The sequence below is a fragment of the Malaclemys terrapin genome, chromosome 9, assembly GCF_027887155.1.
Source record: "Malaclemys terrapin pileata isolate rMalTer1 chromosome 9, rMalTer1.hap1, whole genome shotgun sequence".
NCBI lineage: Eukaryota > Metazoa > Chordata > Testudines > Emydidae > Malaclemys > Malaclemys terrapin.
In genome coordinates this window covers 103,355,755-103,379,052 of record NC_071513.1, presented here as the reverse complement: position 1 = coordinate 103,379,052, position 23,298 = coordinate 103,355,755, and the positions used below count along the sequence as shown (strand labels likewise).

At 44.7% G+C, this 23,298-nt stretch overlaps 1 protein-coding gene across 1 annotated transcript; it reads right to left on the bottom strand.

The window, feature by feature from the left end:
• On the bottom strand, nt 1-22,596 carry OSTN (osteocrin). The gene is made up of 5 exons (XM_054039788.1): nt 22,442-22,596; nt 14,784-14,882; nt 11,035-11,252; nt 3,144-3,240; nt 1-2,472 (listed from the first exon to the last, which is right to left on the bottom strand). Exons 2-4 carry the CDS (start codon nt 14,880-14,882, stop codon nt 3,156-3,158), a joined length of 402 nt encoding a protein of 133 aa, XP_053895763.1. The 5' UTR covers nt 22,442-22,596; the 3' UTR covers nt 1-2,472; nt 3,144-3,155.
• Between the last annotated feature and the right edge of the window lie 702 nt (nt 22,597-23,298).

Here is a 23,298-nt window from a genome sequence, read left to right as displayed (position 1 = left end):
TCTGTTCAGTTGTGTTGATTTATTAGCAGATACCCCCCAAAGGCATCGGAATGGTTTTGTGAACAGAGGAAAACAGGTAAAATTGCTACACAGTACATGTCACAGTATCATCACCTCATGTTTGCTAACCTCCATGCTACGTACAAAGACCTTGGCCAGTGTGATTTGTCTGTGAGAACCGCAGTGGTGCCCGGTCTTGCTCTTTTCTCTCCAGTTTTAACACAGATCTTTCATAGGCCTCCTAATGCTTCTATTTAAATAGGACTTTTCATCCATGGATTTAAAAAGTGCTTTCCAAACAAATTTAAGCCTCAGAACACCCTTTCGAGTTAGGCATTGGTGGATGAACTGAGACAAAGAGAGGCTACGTGATTTGGCCACAGTAAAACAAGCAATCCAGTGGCAGTTTGGTATAGAACCCAGGAGTCCTGACTCCCAGTTCCATGCTATTACCAACAAAGAACACTCCTTCCCCATGTTTAACGTTCTCCTCTACAGTGGAGATATCTCTCTACATGCCTGTAGACTGCAACATTTATCTGTGGTTAGAACAGAGAAAAGGGCTAACGCTGGCCAATAGTTACACAGTCCATTTTATTGTAACGTAGTTTTAGCATTCCCAACATAACGCATTAGCTCTGGATGTCTCCAGTCTGAGCCTCCCCAGGAGTGTAACGCGCTCAGACTGCACCTTTAAAGAATTAAGCAGAATTCAACATACATTTCAGCAGACCCCAGAAAAATGGGAGTAAATGAATGAGGCGACTCGTCATATCTCAGGCACAGCCCTTCTTTCTTTCTGTAACATTGCAGATTTCAGTCTGGGGCTGTGATCGTTTGTGACTATGCTACAACATTAGTGGTTAAAAGATAATCGCTATATATATATTTTTTTAAAAAGGCAGAGAACTGACAACCAAACCCATCTTTTCCTATCTGACAGAGAAAATTGGTGTGTGCCATCCCACGTTCCATTCAAAGGCAGATACAACAAACAGTAGAGCTATGTAGCTGTGAAGGTCAACGTGCCTTGGAGTACAGATTTGTGACAGGCTAGGGCTCTGGAATCCTCTGAGGCCACAGCTTTGTAAGAATCGAGAAGTTTTCTGAACTGGAAATGTTGACAAAAATAAAGATTTTTGTGAAAATTCCTTGTTTTCAACCAGCTCCAGTTCCAGTCACGGGGAACGGAGGGGGGAGGGAGGGTAGGAACTGTCAGTAAACATTCGTTCCTCTTGGGGAGTTGGCCGGATTCCTCCCTACTCAGCCAACTTTCCCCTGGTAGCCCGTCTCTCTCCTCTGCATAGTACATGAATCAGAAGGTGGATGCTTAATTCACTACTCCACATAGGCCACAGCCCACCTGCCTAAAAGTGGGGTTTGTGGCACATTGCTGCCTTGATTCAGTCACACCCAAGAGAAAGACCCTGGTATGGCCCATCCTGATGTAGTTCCTCTCCTGGATGATTATTCCTGATGACAGATTGGTACAAATCACCCTTGGAGTTTGGATCCTGATCTGAGCTATCCAGGTGTCTCCCCTTTCTTTGTAATGGGCTGGACCCAAATTCCAGCACTGAATACCCTCAGCTTCAGGAAAAATCAGATCTGGCTGCAAATCCAAACACTGGGATTGAGCCACATCTCTGTTCCCGGTAATGTTTTGCAGGGTGAGAGAAGGAAGAGGGGGTGGAATCTCCTTGCCCTAAACACTTCAGGAAGCTAAAGTCAGGTGCTCTATGAAGATGGCTCAGGGGCTGTGTCACCTCCTACTTGGAGGGCACCTCCAGTTCATCCCATGTATGTACAAGAAGGAGTGAAAGGAACTAATCAGCTCAGAGGTGTAAGGGAAGTAACAGCCTCACCAAGTTTCAGTGTCTGTCAGATGAAAAGATTCATGACATAGATACAACAGAGGTAAGGAAAAGATTGTTACAAGTATCAGGCTAAATCCTAAGGTATTTACACAGGTTTTATTCAGTAAACTCCTGCTGACATCAGTAAAAGTTTTGCCTGAATAAAAGCTGGATTTGTCCCCTTAACCAGTAAATCTCTCTCTTAGCCATATGAAACGAATAACCAACCCTCTTAAGTGAAATTTACAAAGCAATTCTGCCTTCCATAGAGTGCTGTTGGCATCTCTAAAAGTTTTATTTTTCTTCAAAAATTCTAATAGTCCTTGCTAGGATAAGAAACTTTTATGAGTTAAAAAAAAAAAATGTTCATGCAGTGAAGTTATATACAGTCATTTTCTGTTCCCTTTTATTGTCAGACCAAAACATCGCTGTGAGAGTGTTCTGATCTGATGGATGGAATCTGTTATTGTTTGTAAAATGCAATGTGAAATAGATTTTGCAGCAGGTCAATTCCTTAAATGTTGAATCATTAATCAATGACAAGACACTCTCTGAAGCATCTTCCATATCTCTGTGACATTCCCGATACAGCATCAATCATCCAGCACAGATACACCTGCAGAAAAAAAAACAGTGAAAGTTACATTGTCCTCAAAGCCCCAGACAAAGATACTCTAAAAAGGTCTATGAAAGACAAGCGAAGTTAGGTGTATTGGATTTGTTGTGGGGGTTACAAATTCCTAACTTCTTAAGGCATCAAAGCTAAATACACAGAGATAAAGCAATGTTATCTAGAATCATAGAAATGTCGGGCTGGAAGGGACCTCAAGAAGATGTCTAGTCCAACCCCCTGCGCTGAGGCAGGACTAAGTAAACCTAGACCATCCCTGACAGGTGTTTGTTCATCCTGTTCTTAAAAACCTCCAATAAGGGGATTCCACAACCTCCTTTGGAAGCCTAGTCCAGAGCTTAACTACCCTTAGAGCTAGAAAGGTTTTCCTAATATCTAACCTACATTTCTCTTGCTACTGATTAAGTCCATTACTTCTTGTCCTATCTCCAGTGGACATGGATAACAATTGATCACAGTCCCCTTTATAACAGACCTTAACCTATTTGAAGACTGTTACCAGGTCCCCCCTCCTGATGACATGAAGCCATCTTTCCACAGATCTGACCTTCCAAATCCACTGACATCACATGAGCTTGCGGGTCTGTAACCGAGAGCAGCACTGGATCCAGGCACCTACGTGGTGCCTGAACATTGCTTTGGTGAACCTGACTTACTTGCACCATCTGCTAAGCCCTGGTGCTGGCAAGACGGTTCGTTCCGATTCGGTCTAGAGGAATTCCAAATCGTCGCTTGGGCAACTCCACCACCTTCCTGCACAAAAGAACAGGGCAAAAACTGGTAAGGATACTTCACAGGAGTAACCTAAAAGTATTACATCTTTGCTTCCTCCATTTCACACCAGTCTTGGCAATGGGGTTTGGTCAGGGCAGCTCTGTTAAAACTGGAGCTTCTGGACAGTTACTCAAAATAAGGTGTTTTGCATTTCATAAACTGCAGCCTCTATAAGAAAAGCTACCCCTGCTGGGAGCATAGAGTCGCAGCTGTTTACAGAAAGGCTGAATTTGGTCCATTATCCCCATTTGGTAGTTGTTCATCTACTATTCGAAGAAGAGGAAAAAAGATTTTTAAAATGTAAAATGAGTAGTATTTATGCAAAGTTTCATTCACCCATGGAACTCATTGCTGCAGGATATTATTAAGGCAAATATCAAATATTAAGTTACAAGGGCTGGGAAACCTTATTTTTCAGGTCATAAAGTGGTCATCCTGTCCTCCTCCAAAGTACAATGGTGCACAGTCAGGTATTTTGTGGGGTTTTATACCTTCCTCTGAAGCATTCAGCATCATCCACTGTCTGAGACAAGCAACAGAGAGTCCTGTGGCACCTTATAGACTAACAAATGTATTGGAGCATAAGCTTTCATGGGTGAATACCCACTTCGTCAGACTCTTTGTTGCTTTTTACAGATCCAGACTAACACAGCTACCCCTCTGTCAGAGACAAAAACACCAAAGACAATGAACCATCAGTCTGAGTCACTGCAGCAAATCCGACCTTGCCAATGTGTCGCAGCAAAACTGAACAGTCCCTCCAAATGTTGCAAACGGCAGGAAAATATCGAGAAGGATGGACTTGTCTCCTAGTGCCAAAGAAGCAACAAGTGTTGTGTTGGCACAACTGATGTTCCATCCTACACGACCTGGGGTAAGTACACTCCCATTACGCCTTTGTAGGGGTGCGGACTCACCCCTGCGGCGCCTCCTACAGGTTGCTTCAGGGAATCAGCTCATCCAGCATCCAGAGCGCCCTCTGCAGGCCGGTGATCCGCCTCTCCTCTGGCCCCGTACCCCTCCCAGGACCCGGTGCCCCTATTACTGGGATGCTGCCCCCTGGCAGTACCCCACAGATCTGGGTCTCCCCTTCCTGGGGAACCCCCACCCACTGTCCCCACCTTGCCTCAGTACCAGGCCACTGCCAGTCACTATCAAGCCCCCGCCCCCTGGGGCAGACTGCAGCATCAGCCACTCATCACTGGCAAGGGGGATTTGGACCTGCTGCCCCTGCCTACCCAGGGCTGTCCCTTTGCAATCCTAGTACCTCGCTGGCCTTACTCTAGGCCCGCAGCCTGGAGGGTTCCCAGGCCGGAGCTCCCCAGCTCCTTTAGCCTTCCTCCAACCCTGCTTCCCTCAGCTCCAGGCAGCCAGGCCCTTCTCTCTAAAGCAGAGAGAACTGTCTGGGTTTCTGGCTGCCCTGGCCTTTATAGGACCAGCTGAGCCTGACTTCCCACTCAGCCAGGGAGCTGCTTGCCCCAGCCACAGCCCCCTCCCAGGGCTGTTTTTAGCTCCTGCAGGCACTACCTGGTGACTACCCCGCTACAGCCACCTTCTCCTCTCCCTCCTCCCACTCCTGATCTGCCTCCTCCCTCCTCTGCCCCCAGTGTCCCTTGCACCGGGGGCTGCAGCAAAGATGCTGGAGCGCTGTCTCTGTACCTGCTGTAGTAGCCCCACATGCTGGGGTTATTCTGTGGGGACGGAGGCCTCCCATATGGCCCCTTTGCACCAGCCCCGGTGGTGCAGAGGGCTGCATGGCAGTGCTGAATTGATCTCCCTCTTTTTATGTTGCTCGTGTTTATGTTTACAAGCCTGTAAAATGAAACCGATTTCTCTTCCTTGTCTCCAGGTTCCCAGTCTGGCCCCAGCCCTGCCCCTGGCTTCCTCCAGGCCCGCTCCCTGTCTCCTCTGATCTCACTCTCCCTTCCCCGCTTCCTCTTGCCTCTCTCACACCTCCAGCGAACAGTTGCAACTTTGTCAGCTTTTCCTGCTAACCCTGACGGGCCTCTCCTCCCACGGGTAGGCTGCTGGCTGCACACCCGTGCCAGCGCCGTTAGCAAGGAGCAGCACTTGCTGGCATGCACCGCGTTTCTCCGACCGTCGTTGGCAGCCCCGGGGAATCCACAGGAGCGTTCCCTTGGCCCGCAGGCAAGGCTGAGAATGTTACAGGGCCAGTGTTAGTAAAAAACGAGGCCTTTCGAGGAAAGAGGGCTGGATCCGCGGTTACGTTTCAAACCCACAGAATTCCAGGCCCTTTGAAATCTCCTCAAACACATTCTTCCGTCCTCAACTCGAACGGCAGCAGCTCGGCTCCGCGCTCAGTCAGTAGCTTACTAAGTATAACTCCAGGGGGACCTTAGCACTGAGAGCACCTCCTCCCCGCTGCCAATTTAATTCATTCGAAACAAAGGGCAGGATCTGAGCCTAAGTCCGGGCCAAACTGTGCTCCGTTTGACTGTCCAGACGCCCCTTGCATTCGGGGCTCCCATGAAGACCACTTGCCCTTTCCCTAAACTCTGCAGATGCCCAGCTCTTCCACCATGTTCCCTCCCCCTGCCGTACGGGGTGGCCAAGCCCAGAAAGGTTATGGGGTGGGACGGATTATGGGTTCTGAGGAAAGGTAGATGGAGGTGGAGCCAAGTCCCTAAAGGGTCTGAAAATCAAGGCCAGAGAGAATTATTGAGGGAGGCCATAGGGAGTAAAGTGAGGGAGGTGGGATGGGAAATAGAGGGTGAATCCTCTATTTTTATTTTTATTTAGTTAGTTAGTTATTTAGGAAATCGGCCTGACTGCAAACCACGGCTATGTGCCAGGGTGAACAAAGGGTTAACTCAAACTCAGCTCCCCACTCCCCTAGAAGACCGGCTCAAGGGAAGGGCTGTAAGGAGCGGAGGATGCCTTAGGCAGGGTCCGACTCCAAGCTCCGGGGGCCCAGATCCGGGCTGAGCCCCAGGGTGGGCCGGGCTCTTCGTGCTGAGTATTATTGTGTTTTACTTTCTTGTGATAAACATTAAGGGGCTGATCCTGTCTCCCCCGGACAACACTGTGGCAGCACATGGGGCAGGACATACGCATCGACAGGCCGCGGGTGAATTCCCCCGGTGCAGAAGGAGCGTTGGGTTAATGCCAGGGGCAGGAGGAGAGTAGCCATAGAGCTTTGGGCTGTGTAGTTACTTCACCAGCTTTCAAACATTAGCGTGTGGGACGCTCTCTGAAATGAAGTGCGTGTGGCGAGGGTGGTCCATTGTTTTGGACATTTAGAACTAGAGTCCGTAAGTCATGTGGGGGAAAGGTACAGGGGGGAAGCATCCGGCAGGGGGTAGAAGGGATGAAATAGAGGAAACCTAATAGGTGTTTTCCAGTCTCCTTTCTAAAACGGTTGTTTGCAATGCAACGTTTAGACAACTCAATAGCTGCAAACATGAGCATGAGATTTCAATCACTGTTTTTAAACAAACAAAACCAAAAGATGAGCTATTCCTAACTAAACCTTCCCTTGTGTCTTTCATCATGACCAATACGGCCATGTGTGCAGGAAAAACAAAACAATGTTGCAGGAAAAACTGAGCACGGGTTTTGAGAGTGGAGGAACTCGCATTTCACCCATAAAAGCACCGCCACTTTGCAATAAAAACCATGGTGTTTCTGCAAACACCTCGTGAATTCCCACCTGGGGACTAATCCTGATTTTTGTCCTTGGAGAAACTTTACAAAGAGATGGAGGACAGGAAAATGAACTCTCTTTGCTCTCTTCGGCCTTGTCTTCACTAGGAAACAAGGCATGTTCTGAACTCAAGGTAGTAAAATCCTAGTGAAGATCAGGCAGTTTGAAGTTTTCACAAAAGTTAGTGGATCAAGATGAACCATATGGGGGAGTGATAGCTCAGTGGTTTGAGCATTAGCCTGCTAAATCCAGGCTTGTAAATTCAATCCTTGAGGGGGCCATTTAGGGAACAGGAGTAAAAATCTGTCTGGGGAATTGGTTCTGCTTTGAGCAGCGGGTTGGACTAGATGACCTCCTGAGGTCCCTTCCAACCCTGATATTCTATAGGATTCCCCCAAAGTCTTTAACTCATCCTGCTAAAACATGTGAAAATTGCTAATTGCCCTGGTCTTCACCAGGGTTTGACCTTGAGATAAGAACACACCTTTTTTCCTAACGACGATGCACCCTTGTGAGGGAATCAGAGGCATCAGGGCAGCGTGCAGTTCTGCTCCCTGACTGTGATTGGTTGGGTATAAGGAGGACTTACTTTTCCGAACTGTCAATCTGGTGCCTTTCAGCATTGCTAAATTCACTGTAAAACTGGAACTCAAAACCCAAACTGTCACAAGGGCCCCAGACCCAGCCTAACCAACGTGAACTTAGTGCACCTGCAGAGGGACCCATCTCAGAGGAGCCCCCAGCCCCCAGAAAAACCCCCAAACCGAGTAGTGCTATGATGTGGTGTCCCAGATCACAATGGCACTCACTCAGATTTGGCCCGGCTGCCCCTCCATCATGTCGGAGGAGAGGCCAGGCCAAGCCTGTGAGCATAGGGTGGGCGATGGGAGCCAGCAGACCTGGATGGCCGGGATAAGGAGGAGCCATTGTCACCCGGAGTGGAGTGCTGAGTTGTGGGGACATGCCGGTGAGTGGCCAGGAGGGTCCGGGGGGCAGTGGGTGAGGACTATGGGGCAGTGGGGTTGGGGGCTGTAATCAGCGGGATGTACATCAGGGCTGCTGGGAAGTGCGTGGGGGACTCTCGGGATCACTGGGGGCTGGTGGAGGGGTAGATGTGAGGTGCAGGGCATTTAGGGGGTCTGTATGGGGCTGGATACATAAGGGGCAGTAACAATTTAAGGAATCTGGGGAGCCCCCCAATTTCCATAGTGGTCAGGACCCCAGAATTCTTTAATTTGGGCCTGATGTTTCCCATCGAAAGCATTGGAACAAAGTTAAAGTGTTTTACGGCTGAGCTGATCCCTCTTGTGGCCATCTGCAGCAATGCCAGGGACTTTCAGCCCATCCTGCAGAGTGTCTGTCTGCGGAGCTTCTGTGCATTTTCGCCTGTCGACCAAGCAGGCCTTGGTATTGGGCAGGAAAAGCAAATGGAATTTTGTTTAAAAACATTATTTATGCCTTTGTGACGCTTCCTGGCGTCTCCATCGCTTCAAATCTCATCTAAAAGCTCCTCCTTTCTTGCTTTTGACTGTGCTTTCCAAAGCTTCTTAATGTTAACAAAGAATAGGTGAAATCCGGGATGAAGTGAAGGGCCACTTTGCCATTGACTTCAATGGGACTAGCAGCATTTCACCCAATCTCCGCTGTAAGTTTCTTCTATGTGAGTGTATATCACGGCACTGTATTAATTCAGGGCGTAAAGTCTTTTTCAGCATCTGAGAGCTTTTCAAGCCATTACATTCAGGATCTCTAAACCTCCTTGAGCTAAAGGTGTAACAGCAGCAGGCTGTCATCCCATGTGGACCCACCACTGGAGAAGGCAGAGACTCTGTCATTGGTTTACACTTGCCCTCGTTTAGATGCTAAGAAACATTTCTGATTTGGTCTATATGACCAAACAGCATTCCCTTGGTCTGTACACTAGTGTGGTCATTGTATAGGGTGACCCCAGGATGCTGGGTAGAACAGTAGCTGTGTAAAACGTAGTGATCAGAGAAACTCAAATGGCTTCAACATTTGGTTCATCCAGGAACAAAAGCTTGTCTGCTCCTCCACGCAATGAAACCGGGGCTGGAAATGTCATGAAAGGAGATATTTGATTCACTACGCAAGAGGATAAATGGACACAAGTCAGATATCAGGAATGGCAATATACAAAAACCTGTAGGAGAACACTTCAACCTCCCTGGCCACACAATAGCAGATGTAAAGGTAGCCATCTTACAGCAAAAAAACTTCAGGACCAGACTCCAAAGAGAAACTGCTGAGCTCCAGTTCATTTGCAAATTTGACACCATCAGATCAGGATTGAACAAAGACTGTGAATGGCTATCCAACTACAGAAACAGTTTCTCCTCCCTTGGTGTTCACACCTCAACTGCTAGCAGAGCACCTCACCCTCCCTGACTGAACTAACCTCGTTATCTCCACACTGATATATACCTGCCTCTAGAGATTTCCATTACTTGCATCTGAAGAAGTGAGGTTCTTACCCACGAAAGCTTATGCTCCCAGTACTTCTGTTAGTCTCAAAGGTGCCACAGGACCCTCTGTTGCTTTTTACCGATTCAGACTAACACGGCTCCCCCTCTGATACGAGATATTTGATGATACTCTGGCACTTCTGAGTTCAGCTAGACCTGGATGAAACTGGTTTTGATTTAAGAAATGTCATGAGAAATATTGGCCCATTTCTCAAACTTCCTCTTCCCCTTCCTCAGATATTTTGTTTTCTCTGTAATTTAGATCAAATCAATATTTTTACATCTAAAATATGAATTTCCACGGCTTCTTTTGAAAAAAGGGCTAATTTTTGCTCCCCAAAACAGCCAAATTTTGCTTATAAACCCCACGCACTTACCGCAGTTATTTTCTTTTCACAGAAATGGGCCCATTTTGAGTTCCTAGTGAGCTGTAAGGGCAAAAAACCCTGCCTGAGGTTTTAATCATTTCACCTTTCACCCCCTACCGCCCAGAGCCTGGAAGTGCAGAGCGAGTATTAAAGCTGGTTAATTGCAAAAATGTCTTTGAAAAAAAAAAATTTGGAAATGTTGGCTAGCTCTAGTGAATATTTTTCACTTCCAAATTAAACATAGTCAGCCAAACTTTTACAGACCTCAGTAAAAATTCTGGTTCCAGGTTTGTGGTGAGTTTTGGGTGAAGGCTTGGGTCAGGTTTTATTTGATCTTAACTTTGTTCACCCATCCATACGAAGGCCCCTCTCCAGCAAATCACTTAAGCGAGTGCCTAACTTTAAGCACGTCACTAAGTTCTTTGCTGGATTGGGGCTGAAAGGTGAGGGAAGATGGTCACCAGCAGCAAATAGCAGGGGAGGCGAAAGAGAGAGATCTCAGTGAGCGCTTTTCGTTACGATGAACAGCAGACACCCTGCAAGTCTTGCCCAGCAGCCACACGCATCTCCTTTACCTTCTTAATTCTCATCTCCTTGGCTCCTTCCGACATAAAGCCCCATCTCCTCTTAGGTGAACAGTCAAGATATCAGGCCTGAATATTAACAGGTGCGTTGTAGGATAGGGCTTTGCTCAGACCCAATCTCAGTGAAACCAATAGACCAGGATCCTGAAGGCCTTACTCAAGATGCCATTCCTATCATGTACTGTCCATGACCTGTATGCGCACTACAGTGTCGGTCAAGATTTGCTGTGTAAGATGCCCTCTCACCAGCCATCTGTTCTTGGAAACATTTACCCCCCACCCCCGTTCACTTTTAAACCCCAGACAGTATATATTCCCTGAACGGTTTTACTGCCTAAATAGCCTTTTAAACAGAAGGGCCATTCACATGAATGGAAAAGGATGCGCTGGAGGAATAAGTTTACCTGGATGTCTCTTGCAGGTTGATTAGGGCTACAAGGATAAATCAGGGGCAGAGTGCATTCATTACTTACCATAGCTGAAGAGCTTTAACTCTTGCAGCAACATTGAGAAGATGAGTAGTGAGCAGTGACTTCAATATACTGACAAATGAATTATCCACAGCCGACCACAGAACTAGCTAGCTAATAAAACGAGTAGCTTGCATTTGGAAGGTCTATCTAACAATATTCTTTATAGCGCTCATCACTATACCATCCGATCACTCAGCTTACCTCTGCTTGCCTTTCAGATCGACCGAGCTAGCCGAAAGCCTGTCGAGAGGAGACCCAAATCCTGGGAAACTTCTTTTCTTCTTGGTCTCAATCACGTCGTTTTCAAGAGACGCTAGCTCATCAAGAAGCAGCAGTTTAGCTGCTAGGTCAGTGGCTGACTTCTCTTCGCTGGATGTGGAATGTGCTTCCATGCCTACTACTATGGAAGAGTCAAAGGGCTGCAAAGGAAGAGGGGTGGGTTTGCTGGATGTTTCTGTTTCAGGTAAAGAATTTCAATCAGCAGAGTGAGCACAGTGGTTGGTACAGCCCATAAGTACATTAGAACCGACAAATACTAACGCTGGAGGAAATCATTTGAATGAGAAGATTTCTTATTGAAAATTGGCCACTTTTCCAAGAGGCATTTTTTTTAATGTAAGGTTGTTGACATTGTTGAAATTCTTCATTTTTCACAAAAAATTGCGTGACTTTTTAATAGAAATTTTTCTCTAAAATGTTATTCAAAATGGTTATCAACATTTTTTATTTACTGAAACCTGGGTTTTTGGTAAACAAAAACTTTCCATAATCATTTCAATAACATTTTTAATAATATATTCAATATTTTTTTGAAATTCAATTAAATAATTCTATGAATTTTGGAGGGAAAATTAAATTTTTATTTTCAAACTTTTTGAAATGAAAAAGCTTCAAAAATCTGACATTTTCAGGAAACTGTTTTTTGGTTTATGACCAGCTGTAATACATGCCTATACAGTATTTTCCATCCCAAATCACTTTGCAAGTTTGACAAATTGTTATGCAAAGAATACATCAAAATAATTTCACCTAGCACTGAAATGCTACCAATTCAGAGGTAGGACATGGCATGGCAGCCTTATGCACGTTTAGGACAGGAAATAAAGAACAGCGTATCCTCTTGAAACTTACAGGGAATTTTGATAGGCAGGATGGTTTTTGAACTTCATTTAGGACACTTGCTGATTGCCCTGTTCTGTTCATTCCCTTTGAAACACCTGGCATTGGCCACTGTCGGAAGACAAGACACTGGGCTGGATGGACCATTCGTCTGACCCAGTGTGGCCGTTCTTATGTTCTTATGACATTGAGTTAACACCCTTACTAGACTATATTTATGCATATTGGGTAGCTGACAAATACTGACTGGCCTCTGTCAATACCGAAGACATAAAAACAGACAATGAAACAATTTGCTCTGCTTTGTAAGAGGCAAAAAATATTGCTCCATGGTTAGTCTTTTTTAAAAACAGATATTAAAGCTGATGCCCTGACCACTTTTGGTCATTAAAGAGTCTGTGGCACTTTTCAGCAGATTAAGGATGTTAGCCTCAGTGTCTTGCTCAACGATAATGTAGGTGATTATTCTCTGCCTACTTCAAATTCCCCATTCACTTTCAGTTGGATACAGTCTTCTTCTTCAGTTCCCGACCTAGACACTGGTTTTATTCTGTTGTGTGACTATGCTCAATTCCAAGGGAGGCAGCATTTCAAAGGCAATATATGTCTCCTTCTCAGAGGACAGCACCTTGACACGGTGGGAAGGCTGATAGCTATGCTGGTTGGAACTTTAACTCCTGGTAGGGCCACCCAAGCCATACAGCTCAAAGGATAGGGACCAGAAGAAAAGCTGCCATTGGTCCCCTAGGTCAGGGATTGAGTGATAGCCCAACAACTTGTCCTTGTGAAAGAGTGAAGTTAGAAACACAACAAAGGAGCCATTCCAGCAAACAGCCTGAAAGATGGGGCTGAGGCAGTCTTGTTCATGGTTCCTGGGATATCATGGTCTGATATCCCAGGAATGATTCAGATTCAGATATAAAGGTAAGATAGTAGCAGCATTTCTTCTGTAGTTACTGTAAGAATACCCACATTCATGCGGCCTATATTTGAAAAATGCAGATGAATTACCTAACCTCCTTCCTTTTGTGCTTCCGCTGTGTGCATTCAGGGAGCCAGTCAGAAATCATGAAAGAAATGGAGTTTACAAATATCTCGTTAGGTTGGATGGTCATGGATTGGATGAGGAAATGGAACCCACGGCTAAGGATACAAAGGGTGCTCCTGAATTGCTGCATTACACCGCAATATTTGTAAAGTGTGTAATCTGGAACAAACGGGTGTCCCTTGATCTTAACAAGCCATCAGGGAAGTTCTACAAGTCCATATGCATGTAGAGCTACGTGAACTGTATGCACTCCACATAGATCACAGGTAGGATGTGTTTATTAGGTTGTTTGAGGGTTTAAAAGTAGTTCATTTAGGTAACTCTTTTGCACATGTGAATACTAGTCTGATGAGACTTTAAGGAAGATTTAAAAACTTTCAAGGAAACTTGAAAACTTTAACCATTTAAAACCCTTCATATATAACCCACTTTAACAGGAGATCTTGCCAGATATGAAGGCAAAATCCTTAGAAGCTGAGACCTGTTCAAAATTATAAACTCCTGATGGCTGTTAGGGCTGGTTGCAATTTTTCCATCAAAATTGTTTTTCTGACTAAACAAATTTTGTTATCAAGGGGTCAGCTTTCTGAAGAGAAATTTGATTTTGTCAAAACAGAACACATTGATTCAGAAATGCTGTTTCAGAGCCTGATGGGAGTTGTTTGGGTGTCTCATGAAGCTATTCTCCTCTGTGCTGGTCTTCCGGCTAGACTGCAGCTCCCATGTTGCATTGCAATGGCACAGCAAGAGGGCAGATCATGGTGCATCATGGGAAATGTAGTCCGGCCAGGGAGTCCAGCCTACAGAAGAGACTGAGAGCAAGTGGCACTCAAACTACAATTCCCCTGAGGCACTGGGGTGCCATGTCTGAATCAACATCTGTTGGGTTTTGGCTCTCATTTTTTCAGTTTTTGATTTTTGGACCAAAAATTTGGTTTTCTATGGAAAATAAAAACATTTCCCTACCAGCTCTACTGTATTTTAATTCCTCTACTAAAGAATGCCCAAAGTCTGGCCTCTGGGTCAGATGTGCCCCATTCATGTTTTACAGTGTGGCCCACAGAATCCCACAGCTTTAATGGCAGGACTATAGGTCTCCATCCAATGCTCCTTCTTGATCCCAGCTGAAGTCCACTCAAATAAATAAGCAGGATGATATGTGGCTTTTTGGCCAGCACAGGCTGCACCTGCTAAAGAACAGCATGGTGCAATCCTTGGGCTCCTGGAAAGATGTCAGGGAATCCATCATTTGAGCAAAGTATTTGCCTGTTTACCCAGTCTCCATGGAGCTGGGTAAATCGTCACAACTTCTATCTGATGAATTTCACCTGTTTGTCTCTTGATAAACAGATCCCCATCTTCCTCAAATCACCATCCGATACTCCCCACTGCGAATAAGTGGTCACGGATGGGGCAGAGAGGGTGCCAGCCTTGCATCCTCCTCCCCTATTCCCGGGCCAGAATAGCTGGTGCCAAGGGGGGCGGGGAAGTTACTCCACAGGGCGGGATGAAGTACCCTACTCTTCCTCCCCACAGCGAGTGAGTGGCACGGTGACTCTGGTTCACACGTCATCCTCTCCTCTGCTCCTGGGGCAGCGCAGCTCTGTGCCACCCCTTACACTCGGCACGTGGTTCCGTCACTGTCTAACTCGAACACCACCCTTAGAGCCCGCTGCCCATCTCAGCCCCGTCCTAAGGCGATACCTGCCTCTCCAGCTGTCCCTGGCTTCGAGCTCCCCAGGAAGGGAAGGTGCATGCGGCAGTGTCAGGAATAGCCTCTTACCTGTGGAGCTGCCTCAGCGAGGACAGCAATGCCGATGTGCCACCGCAGCAGAGTAAGCGCCAGGATAAAGTGCACCACCCCAAACCGAACCTGCAGCATCTGCAAAGCAGAACAACCTATTGAATCACTCCCCACCGACAGGCACAGAGGAGGAAGGGCACGTGACAAGGGCAGCAGAGAGCGGGTACAAGGACAAGGATGAGCCAACTCCAAACAGACCAGACACATGGAGGGGAAATGACTTGCCCAGGGTCACTCAGCAGAGCCACGAAGACCCCCTGACTCATAGCTTAGTGCCCGATCCTGCCTTCCTTGATGCTTAGGAGCTGATCCAGCTCACACCGACCAGGCTGGGAATCTTGCCATTGATTTGAATGGGAGTTGGGTTGGGGCCTCCAGCCCCAGAAGAAATCTGCTAATCTGCTTGTTAATCTTCTTTCCATGCCCAGCCCCAGAGAGCATAATTCAACTCTGACTCTGCCACTCTCTGTTGACTCTCCTGCTGGAGCCGGCAGAAATAGAAAGGCTGTGTAAATATATTCTGATGATGTACGAGAGTTGTTTTATCCTCACTTTCGCAGATCTCTCACGAGATCGGGCAGAATATACCCAGCAGAAATGTTTGACTTTGCTCTTGTTTCCCACACTACAAGAGAGACGAAGCAAAGTGTTTGGACTCCTGTTTTAAAAGTCCAGCTATAACATGTGTCTTCATTTCTCTTGGGGTGACCAGACAGCAAGTGTGAAAAATCCGGACAGGGGGTGGGGGGTAATAGGAGCCTATATAAGAAAATCGGGACTGTCCCTATAAAATCAGGACATCTGGTCACCCTAATTTCTCTCCTTCTCACACGGGCTTTCCCTTAAGTGATCAGAACAACAAGCCACCTTGCCTATTACCCTTGCACTGACATTTGCTAGTACCAGACGCTGTAGAGGAAGGTATAAAAATGGTATTAATTTTAATTATTTTTACATGTGCTTTTGTTATCTGGTTTCATACCCTTTTCTTTTGTCCATAAGGTTTAGGAAATGGCTGATATGAACCGGAATAACTCCAGAGGAGTCAAAGGAGAGAGACAAAGGAATGAATAAGGCGAGACTGATGTGTCCACACATTCTGAGCAGTGATACAGAAGCCAACAGAACTACACCAATTTACAGCACTTGAGCATCTGGCCCATGGTACCCCTCCCCCCCCTTGTGGTGCTTTATAATGTGTATTTTTGTACTTGGCTGTGCATTGAAATGAAAAGTCGCCGTCTATCACCTTGCAGATAACCACATCCTGATTATTTGGATATGGGGAAGTAAAAATAAATGGTGAGGTTAAATACACCCGTTTCATATGGTTTAATGTCTGCACTGGTATTCATTCATCCCAAAGACCAAAGAGCTAAAAATGGCATCTGGTGTACTAATCAAAATAAACACTACGGCACCTGCATCACAAAAGACATTTGATTAACCAGCTGGAACTCAACTCCGGCAAAATTAGAAGGAGGGGAAATCGTAGGGGCTAAGGTCCTGCTTCTGCTCTCGTTGAAGTCAATTGCAAAAGTAGGGTCTCATTGACTTACATGGGAGCAAAATCTGGGCCAGCCTGAGACCTTATTAACCCCCCCACTCCTCAGCCCTTGCTTCTGAACCCTTCTGTCTGAGGACAATGAGCGTGCTGCTCCCCTAAACGCTGTCCTCCCCTGCAGCAGAGAAGGATATTGGTTCCCCTGGATTTTGGGCCTGCTGAGGTGGGAGAAGGAAGCAGGATTTTCCCTTCTGTGAGTGATTTGGCCCTAAATCATTTTTGCCACTGAAAGCAAGGTCAAAGCCATTGATGATGGCCTCAGCTGAACTCACCAAAGTCAGGGGCGTTACATTTGTGTATGTCAGACATGATTTTGACCCACCACTTTTAACCATATTCCCGGAGTTTAGCTATTTACACTAGTTACTTCTCTTTCTTCGGTTGTTCATCGATTGTATATTCCGATGTTGCCTGAACAATTCCACTCAGTTCCTTTGTCACTTGGATTTTGTAGATGCCTGTTCCCCTTCGACTTGAATTGTGACTCAAGCTTAATCTCGGGTAGGTGTTGGACACTACTGTTCTACCTCCCCACTCCAAAAGAGATGTGAAGTTAGATCTGAACTGCTCTGAGTAAACTTATGACTGCAACACCGCTCTTGGCAGGACTTGTCCTCCTTGTTGTGGGCTAGATTCCAATAGCTTTACTCATGCTGAGTAGCATTTACTCGACAAATACTCCCACTGAATTCGCTGGGTCTACATGAGGAGGTAAGGTGCTACTCCATGTGAATGCGTGTCTCAGAATCTGTGTTATCTGAAATAAATAAAATACTGTCCAGCTTTCAACAGATAAAATTGCATGTCTGAAATTTAGACATATTTATGGGTTTCACCCATATTTTAGCTCAAAATTCAGCAAAGCTTAAATTCCTGGTGTAATTCAGCATCTTTGTTGGCGTTCCAATTAAAACAGATAAAAGAAAGAACATTTTTCTGCCATATCAAGACAGGCTAAACAGCTGCAACCTTTGTCAGAAATCTGCACGTACCATCGAAGCGCCTTTCCAACAGAAGGCCAAAACAAAGTAGAGCTCTTGACCATCCACAACATGGTCACTCCCTAACATCAGACCCGAGGGCTCTGCAGATATGTTTTCCTTTTTTCTTTTTTTCTTTTAACAAAAGCGAAATGACATCCGCAAGCCAAGATGGCTGAGCAAAAACCAGACAGTGTAATTCATCGCAGAGTTCAAAACTATTCCCTATCAAAAATGTGAACAGCCATCATTGTTCTTTCCGATTCAAACGATCATATTTCACACCACTCTGAAGATTACTCTGAGCATAAATCACAAGTGGTTTATTTTTCCTGCTTGACAGTTAGCAACAGACCTGAGGCAAGACTTCATACACTGCACCACAATCTTTCACTCTCCTGCCGTTGTGCATTGATTACTCTCTCACGCAAATTTTAATAGCAAGATTGTAACATCTCCGCACTCCTCCAGAAATGTAGACCTTACTCTTGCAGTGACCTGGAGCAGGCAGGCCCCTGAAGTCAATGGGGCTTTGCAAGGATGTGCGTGTATGGTGTTCAGAGGCAGGATCAGGGTCACAGACTGTCACGTACTGCGCATCATAGACATTAGGTTCTTCATGGCAACAGCATGAAAACTCAGATCTTCCTGCTCTAGAAAGCATAGGCCTCTACTATTAGAGGTAAAGGAGAATCTCCATTACCGTTAGTCATGCAGGGCCTCTGACATCATCCTCAGCAATTGTAATTCCATCCTGTAGAGGGCAGTGGTGTGCACGTTCAACAACCAGCTCATTGTACTAGTCTGCAATTACTCAGGTGCCATCAAAAATGGTCTGTTACTACCTGTGCCAGTTAAATGTATCATTTTGTGAGTCTCTCCACTGAGGGTCTAACCCATTGTTCTTAAGATGCAGATGGCAGAGTATTTTATCTGAAACAAGGATATGAGCTACTAACAGATGCACTGGATGCTCTATGAAAATCCTGCTCCCATTGAGGTCAATGGGCAAACTCACAGGGATTTCTGTAGAAGCAGGACTGTGCCCGCAAGTGCATTCATTACCATAAAAGCCAAGATACTCCCATCTCAGAAATGTCAGTGATTTCACAAAGTTCTGGGGAGCCTTGGTTAAATGCAAGTGGAATGATCAGTAATACCATGAAAATGTACGAGGAAGGGGAAAAAGACCACTGCTGAATCCAGCACACAAATAGTTTAGCATTGCTCTTTTGTTCTCATCCCACAGATGAGATATGACACACGCTGCGGAAAGCAGTCCATTATAAAAAGACATTGAAGTACGGGACTTACTGGAAAATGCATTCCATAAATTATAAACAGTAAAAGCCAGATACTTCAGCAAATGCATTATTAACAACATAGGGTAGGTTTTGATTTCTAAGTTTTGGAAATCCACATCAATTCTTTTATTATATATATGATGCAGTCAGAATTAGCTTTTCTCTATGATCATTTCAAACTGCCTTTTACTATTAATCTGGTTAGTGCAATGCCCATTCAGACCCCTGAGAATGTAGGTAAATAGCTCACGGCAGGCTTCGTCTACTTAAATCTGCTAGGATCTTCCAAATCTCATATTTAAAATTGATGAACTTTGGCCAAGAATCCAAAAGTGATGAGCGATGTTGGGGGGGTCCATCTGGGGGAGGCTTGCTTTTCAGAGGGCGAGTACTCAGCAATTGCTGAAAATCAGGCTCCTTCAAGGTGTCTCAAGATGAGCACCCAAAATCATTAATCGCTTTTGAAAATCTTGACTTTGATGTATACCTTCGCTCTAACAACACAGCTGCCAATGCTTTATCCTTATTGCGTGTGTTATCTTGCCATCTTGGCAATTATTTCCCTGCTATTTTGATCTATGTTCAATTGTGCTTAAATGTTTTCTTGCATTTAAACTTTGGGAAGAAGGCGATGTGGTGAGAACACGTGCATGTAGATGGTTGCTCTGGCTGTCTTTAGTCAGGCAAAACTCTCATTGACTTCAGCTGGAAGTCTATCATCGTGAGGACCCCCAGGGTATGTCTGCCCTGCAGCTGACCTGAGCCTCTCAGCCCGTGGTAGACAGATGAGCTAGCTCCACTGAAGCTAGTGCACCAAAAATAGCAGCCTGGATTTTGTGGCCCCAGCTATCGACCTGAATACAAGGCCTGTTATTTTTAGTGCACTAGCTTGAGTGGAGCTCACAGGTGTCAGTCTCCCTGGGCTGGAAGGCTCACTTCCAGCTGCACTGTGGATATTCCTATAATAGCAACAGGCATTCTCTTTGCTTCCCTTCACTAGGGGACTTGTAAAAGGCCTGATCCTTCAGGTCTACAAAGGAGAGAAGCCGCTTTACTTCAGTAGGGCTACTCATGTGAGTAAGGGCTGACTCTCAGAATGTCAAATTCTCGTCAGTGCTACAGGATGTCTACAAAAAAATACCCTGGGTTTTTAAGAGGAGATTAGTCCCTCCCACCCCCGTGTGAACATCTGAACTTGCACCAGCATAAATCGGGAGTAACTCAGCTGCAGTCCATGGAGTTACACAGATGCAAAAGCAGTAGGAAGAGGATAATCAGGCATGGTCCCTGTTTGCTCATTTGAATATTTTGTACAGCCCAAATAGTCCATGCGGGATATTCTGGGAACGTTTTCCTGGGAATTAGCAGAAGTTACACAATTTGGACAGCTTGCAAAGCTAAGAACAATCTGTACCTGACTATCACCCACCACAAACAAACATTTAATAACAGCAAATGAAAAGCACTTTGTCTGAAAGCAATCATGCTTGGACACCAAATGTATCAGCCACAAATGACTCTGACAAAATCCACCTCGAAGGCTAAGGAAAAAGTGCTAAATAAGCAGATTTTTTACAACATACAAGAAAAGAGCCATTAATGAGAAGTACCGATTTCCACCTTTGCTAAGCAAGATAATTGAAGGAACTTTACAGCATTCTTGGTATGCACTATGGAAAACAAAACTTCATTAGACTGTTAGCATTACCAACAAATGCTCAGCTCCTAAATCATTTCTATATTTACCAAATAAGCAGGCCAACTTTTCTAAATGTTTCTAATCACAGTTACATTTACATTTTAAGGCTTCTTTTTAAAAAAGTTTTCTTTGCTCTTCAGGATAAGAACTAACAGCGCCTCAGTGTCACAGGCTTGCATGCCTTCAGCTTTTAAAAATAAAGAAAATAAACCTTTAAAACAATCAGAAAGAGGAAATCTACACAGAGGTGAAACGTACAGGGATAGATACTAGGTTTTTATTCACACGTGCAGAGGAAATTTCTCTTTTCTTAACAGTGGAGGGACATAAGTGGAAGTTCTGCATACAGATAAGTGCAGACTATGTTATTTGAGCAGAGAATAGTGCCCATTACAACCAGTTAAAATATACTTCCATAATTATACAGATAAAGCTCTCAAGATCAGCTCTGAAAACAAGAAGAATGTCATTACAGTGGTAAGATAAATGGCTCAAATATTACATGTGCTGTAATGGATGATAGACGTATATTACCCTTTTGAACAAAGATCAAAACTGATTATTGGTGAAGAAAAGATTGACAGCTGGGGGAAGATGTATTGTAGGTTGAAATGGTAGGTGATCTATTTCTTTGGGCAAACTCAGAAGAATATAAAGGTGAGTTACAATCATATTACAAGCAATCTGTAGACAGCTGATGCATGTTTTGAACTTGCTCAGTAAAATAACAGTCCTAGAACTCAGAGATACACTTAGCAGTTAGACGAAGTTCGAGTTATACAAATCCTGATCCATCTGAAATCAGCAGGGCAGGATTTTACCATGAGTACTGATAAGCACCATTGCTCCAAACAGTAATACTTTGCACTTATATAATCTTGATAATTTATTTCACAGTGGGGTTTTTTATCCATAGACTTCAAAGTGTTCTACAAAGAACGGCCAGCAGGATTATCTCCATCATATAGATGGGAAATTGAGATCCAGAGAAGTTAAGTGAACTCGCCCCAGCGTCATGAATAATCCTCCTGATTCTCAACCCTATGTTCTCCCCATTAGAGAGGATGCTGCTTCTAACGTGAACAGCCAAATAAGCCTGTAGTGCACGCTCCTGTGTTTTAAGAACTGCAGAGATTTGAACCCCAGTGAACAAAGCCCATGTTGGCTCCCCAAGAAAACTCCCCCTGTCCCCTCAGGAGCCTCCAGAGTGCGGACCTGAAAGTGCTTTACATTTACACACTAAGTGACCCCAGTTATGGAGGCAGAGAGAGAGAGTGTGAGATTTTGAGCCCAGTACAAAGAAAGCGCAATTACAATCACTGGGCCAGACTACAATTACAACAGTGCAAACCTGAGTTACTCCAAATCTGGCCCATCACTGATATTAGGACGTCCCTTGATCCTTAATGCTCTTCTGTAGACTTAGGAGCTTTACAAAAAGAAAAGAATAAAGAGTTTGCTGGCTTAGCTTTCCCTGATCTAATTTCTTCACCTTGTGCCTTAAAACATGTTCCAGGTAACAGCCATGGAAACATGTCACTAAACATATGTTAGTTATTAAAGCAAAGCAATCAATCTAGCTATTTAACTAGATTGGCTCTTTAATTCCTTTAGAGCCATAAAATGCATTTGATTTATTGTGAGTAGAACATAACACACAAAAGGGAAACATCAAGGAAAAACCAGTAAAATACCACTATTATCTAGCATCTAGAGAGCACTTTACATCTTTCAAGCACTGCACAAGCATAAAAGCAAACAACCTCTTCAATAGGGATGCGCTGTTTGACACTTCTTGTTTAAATGCTAATGGAAATATGTTTCTGTCTTCTATTATTAGTTCATTTCCAGTACCCAAATTACTGGGAGATGTGCTTCTTACTGTCATACCCCGAAATGCAAAGAGAAATTGCACTTTTCCCATCAGACATGTGCACGTGTGTCTTTTGTGCTTGCTTGTTAATTTCAAACTGTTGAGTGTTCATATGCTTAACAAATAAAGCAAATATTGAAAGAGTTTCTGTAAACAAAGCAGCAGACACACACAAAAATCCCAGACCCCCCCGAGCCCAGTTCCTCGCTTATCTTACCTTGCCTTGGAGACAAGCAATCCCAACTTTGATGGATCTTGCTGGGATCTCCCACCCTAACTGATCCCTAAGCTCAGTTTTCTTTCAGAGTTTTTATAGTCTCTGCTGTAGGCTCCAAACTCCAATCCCTGCCTTTGCTTTCACTTACATCATTTCTAAAGATTTTCCACTGATCCTTGCCCTAAACCTTTCTCTCCCTCTCACTCACACACACACAGTCTTGCCTCACATTTGTTATATTTATTGCTCGGATCGAGATGATTAGGTTGTAATTAAAGGTCTAGGTTTTTTAAAAAAAGAATCAGAGACATTCCTGGGAGAGGAATAATCTTTGGTATCATTACCTTTCCTCTGAGCTCTTAGTATTGCAACCAATAATAGAGAAAACATGATGTCCTGGAACGTCTTTAAACAACAGTAATTCATGGGACTACAGGAATGAATGTAGAAGGGCACTATGTACTTTAGAGAGAAAAAATACAAATAGTGCATTTTTATTAGCTGGTTATTGCTGTTGTAAATTAAATTAGGTGTGTATAGAAAGGCAGGCTGTTTGGTACATCTGTCATAGGGACTTAGGTCTTTCAGTGGCATGTACTGTTATCTTCATTATCGCAACAGCAGCGGAGTACTGGCTGTGAATGCAGAGGGACATTTTTTAATAGGCAAAGCCATGGTGCCCATTTAGTAGCCTGAAATGCCAGGCAAATATCAGTCTGTCTTCTTCTTTATTGCCTGTCCTTCTTCTTCCATTTGCAAAATGGCCCATACAATGCAAAGTGCTCTTTGTCCCAATCTTTAAGAAGCATAAAATTCCTGCTTGTGGAGAATCCATTATATGAACATCTGCAGACCCC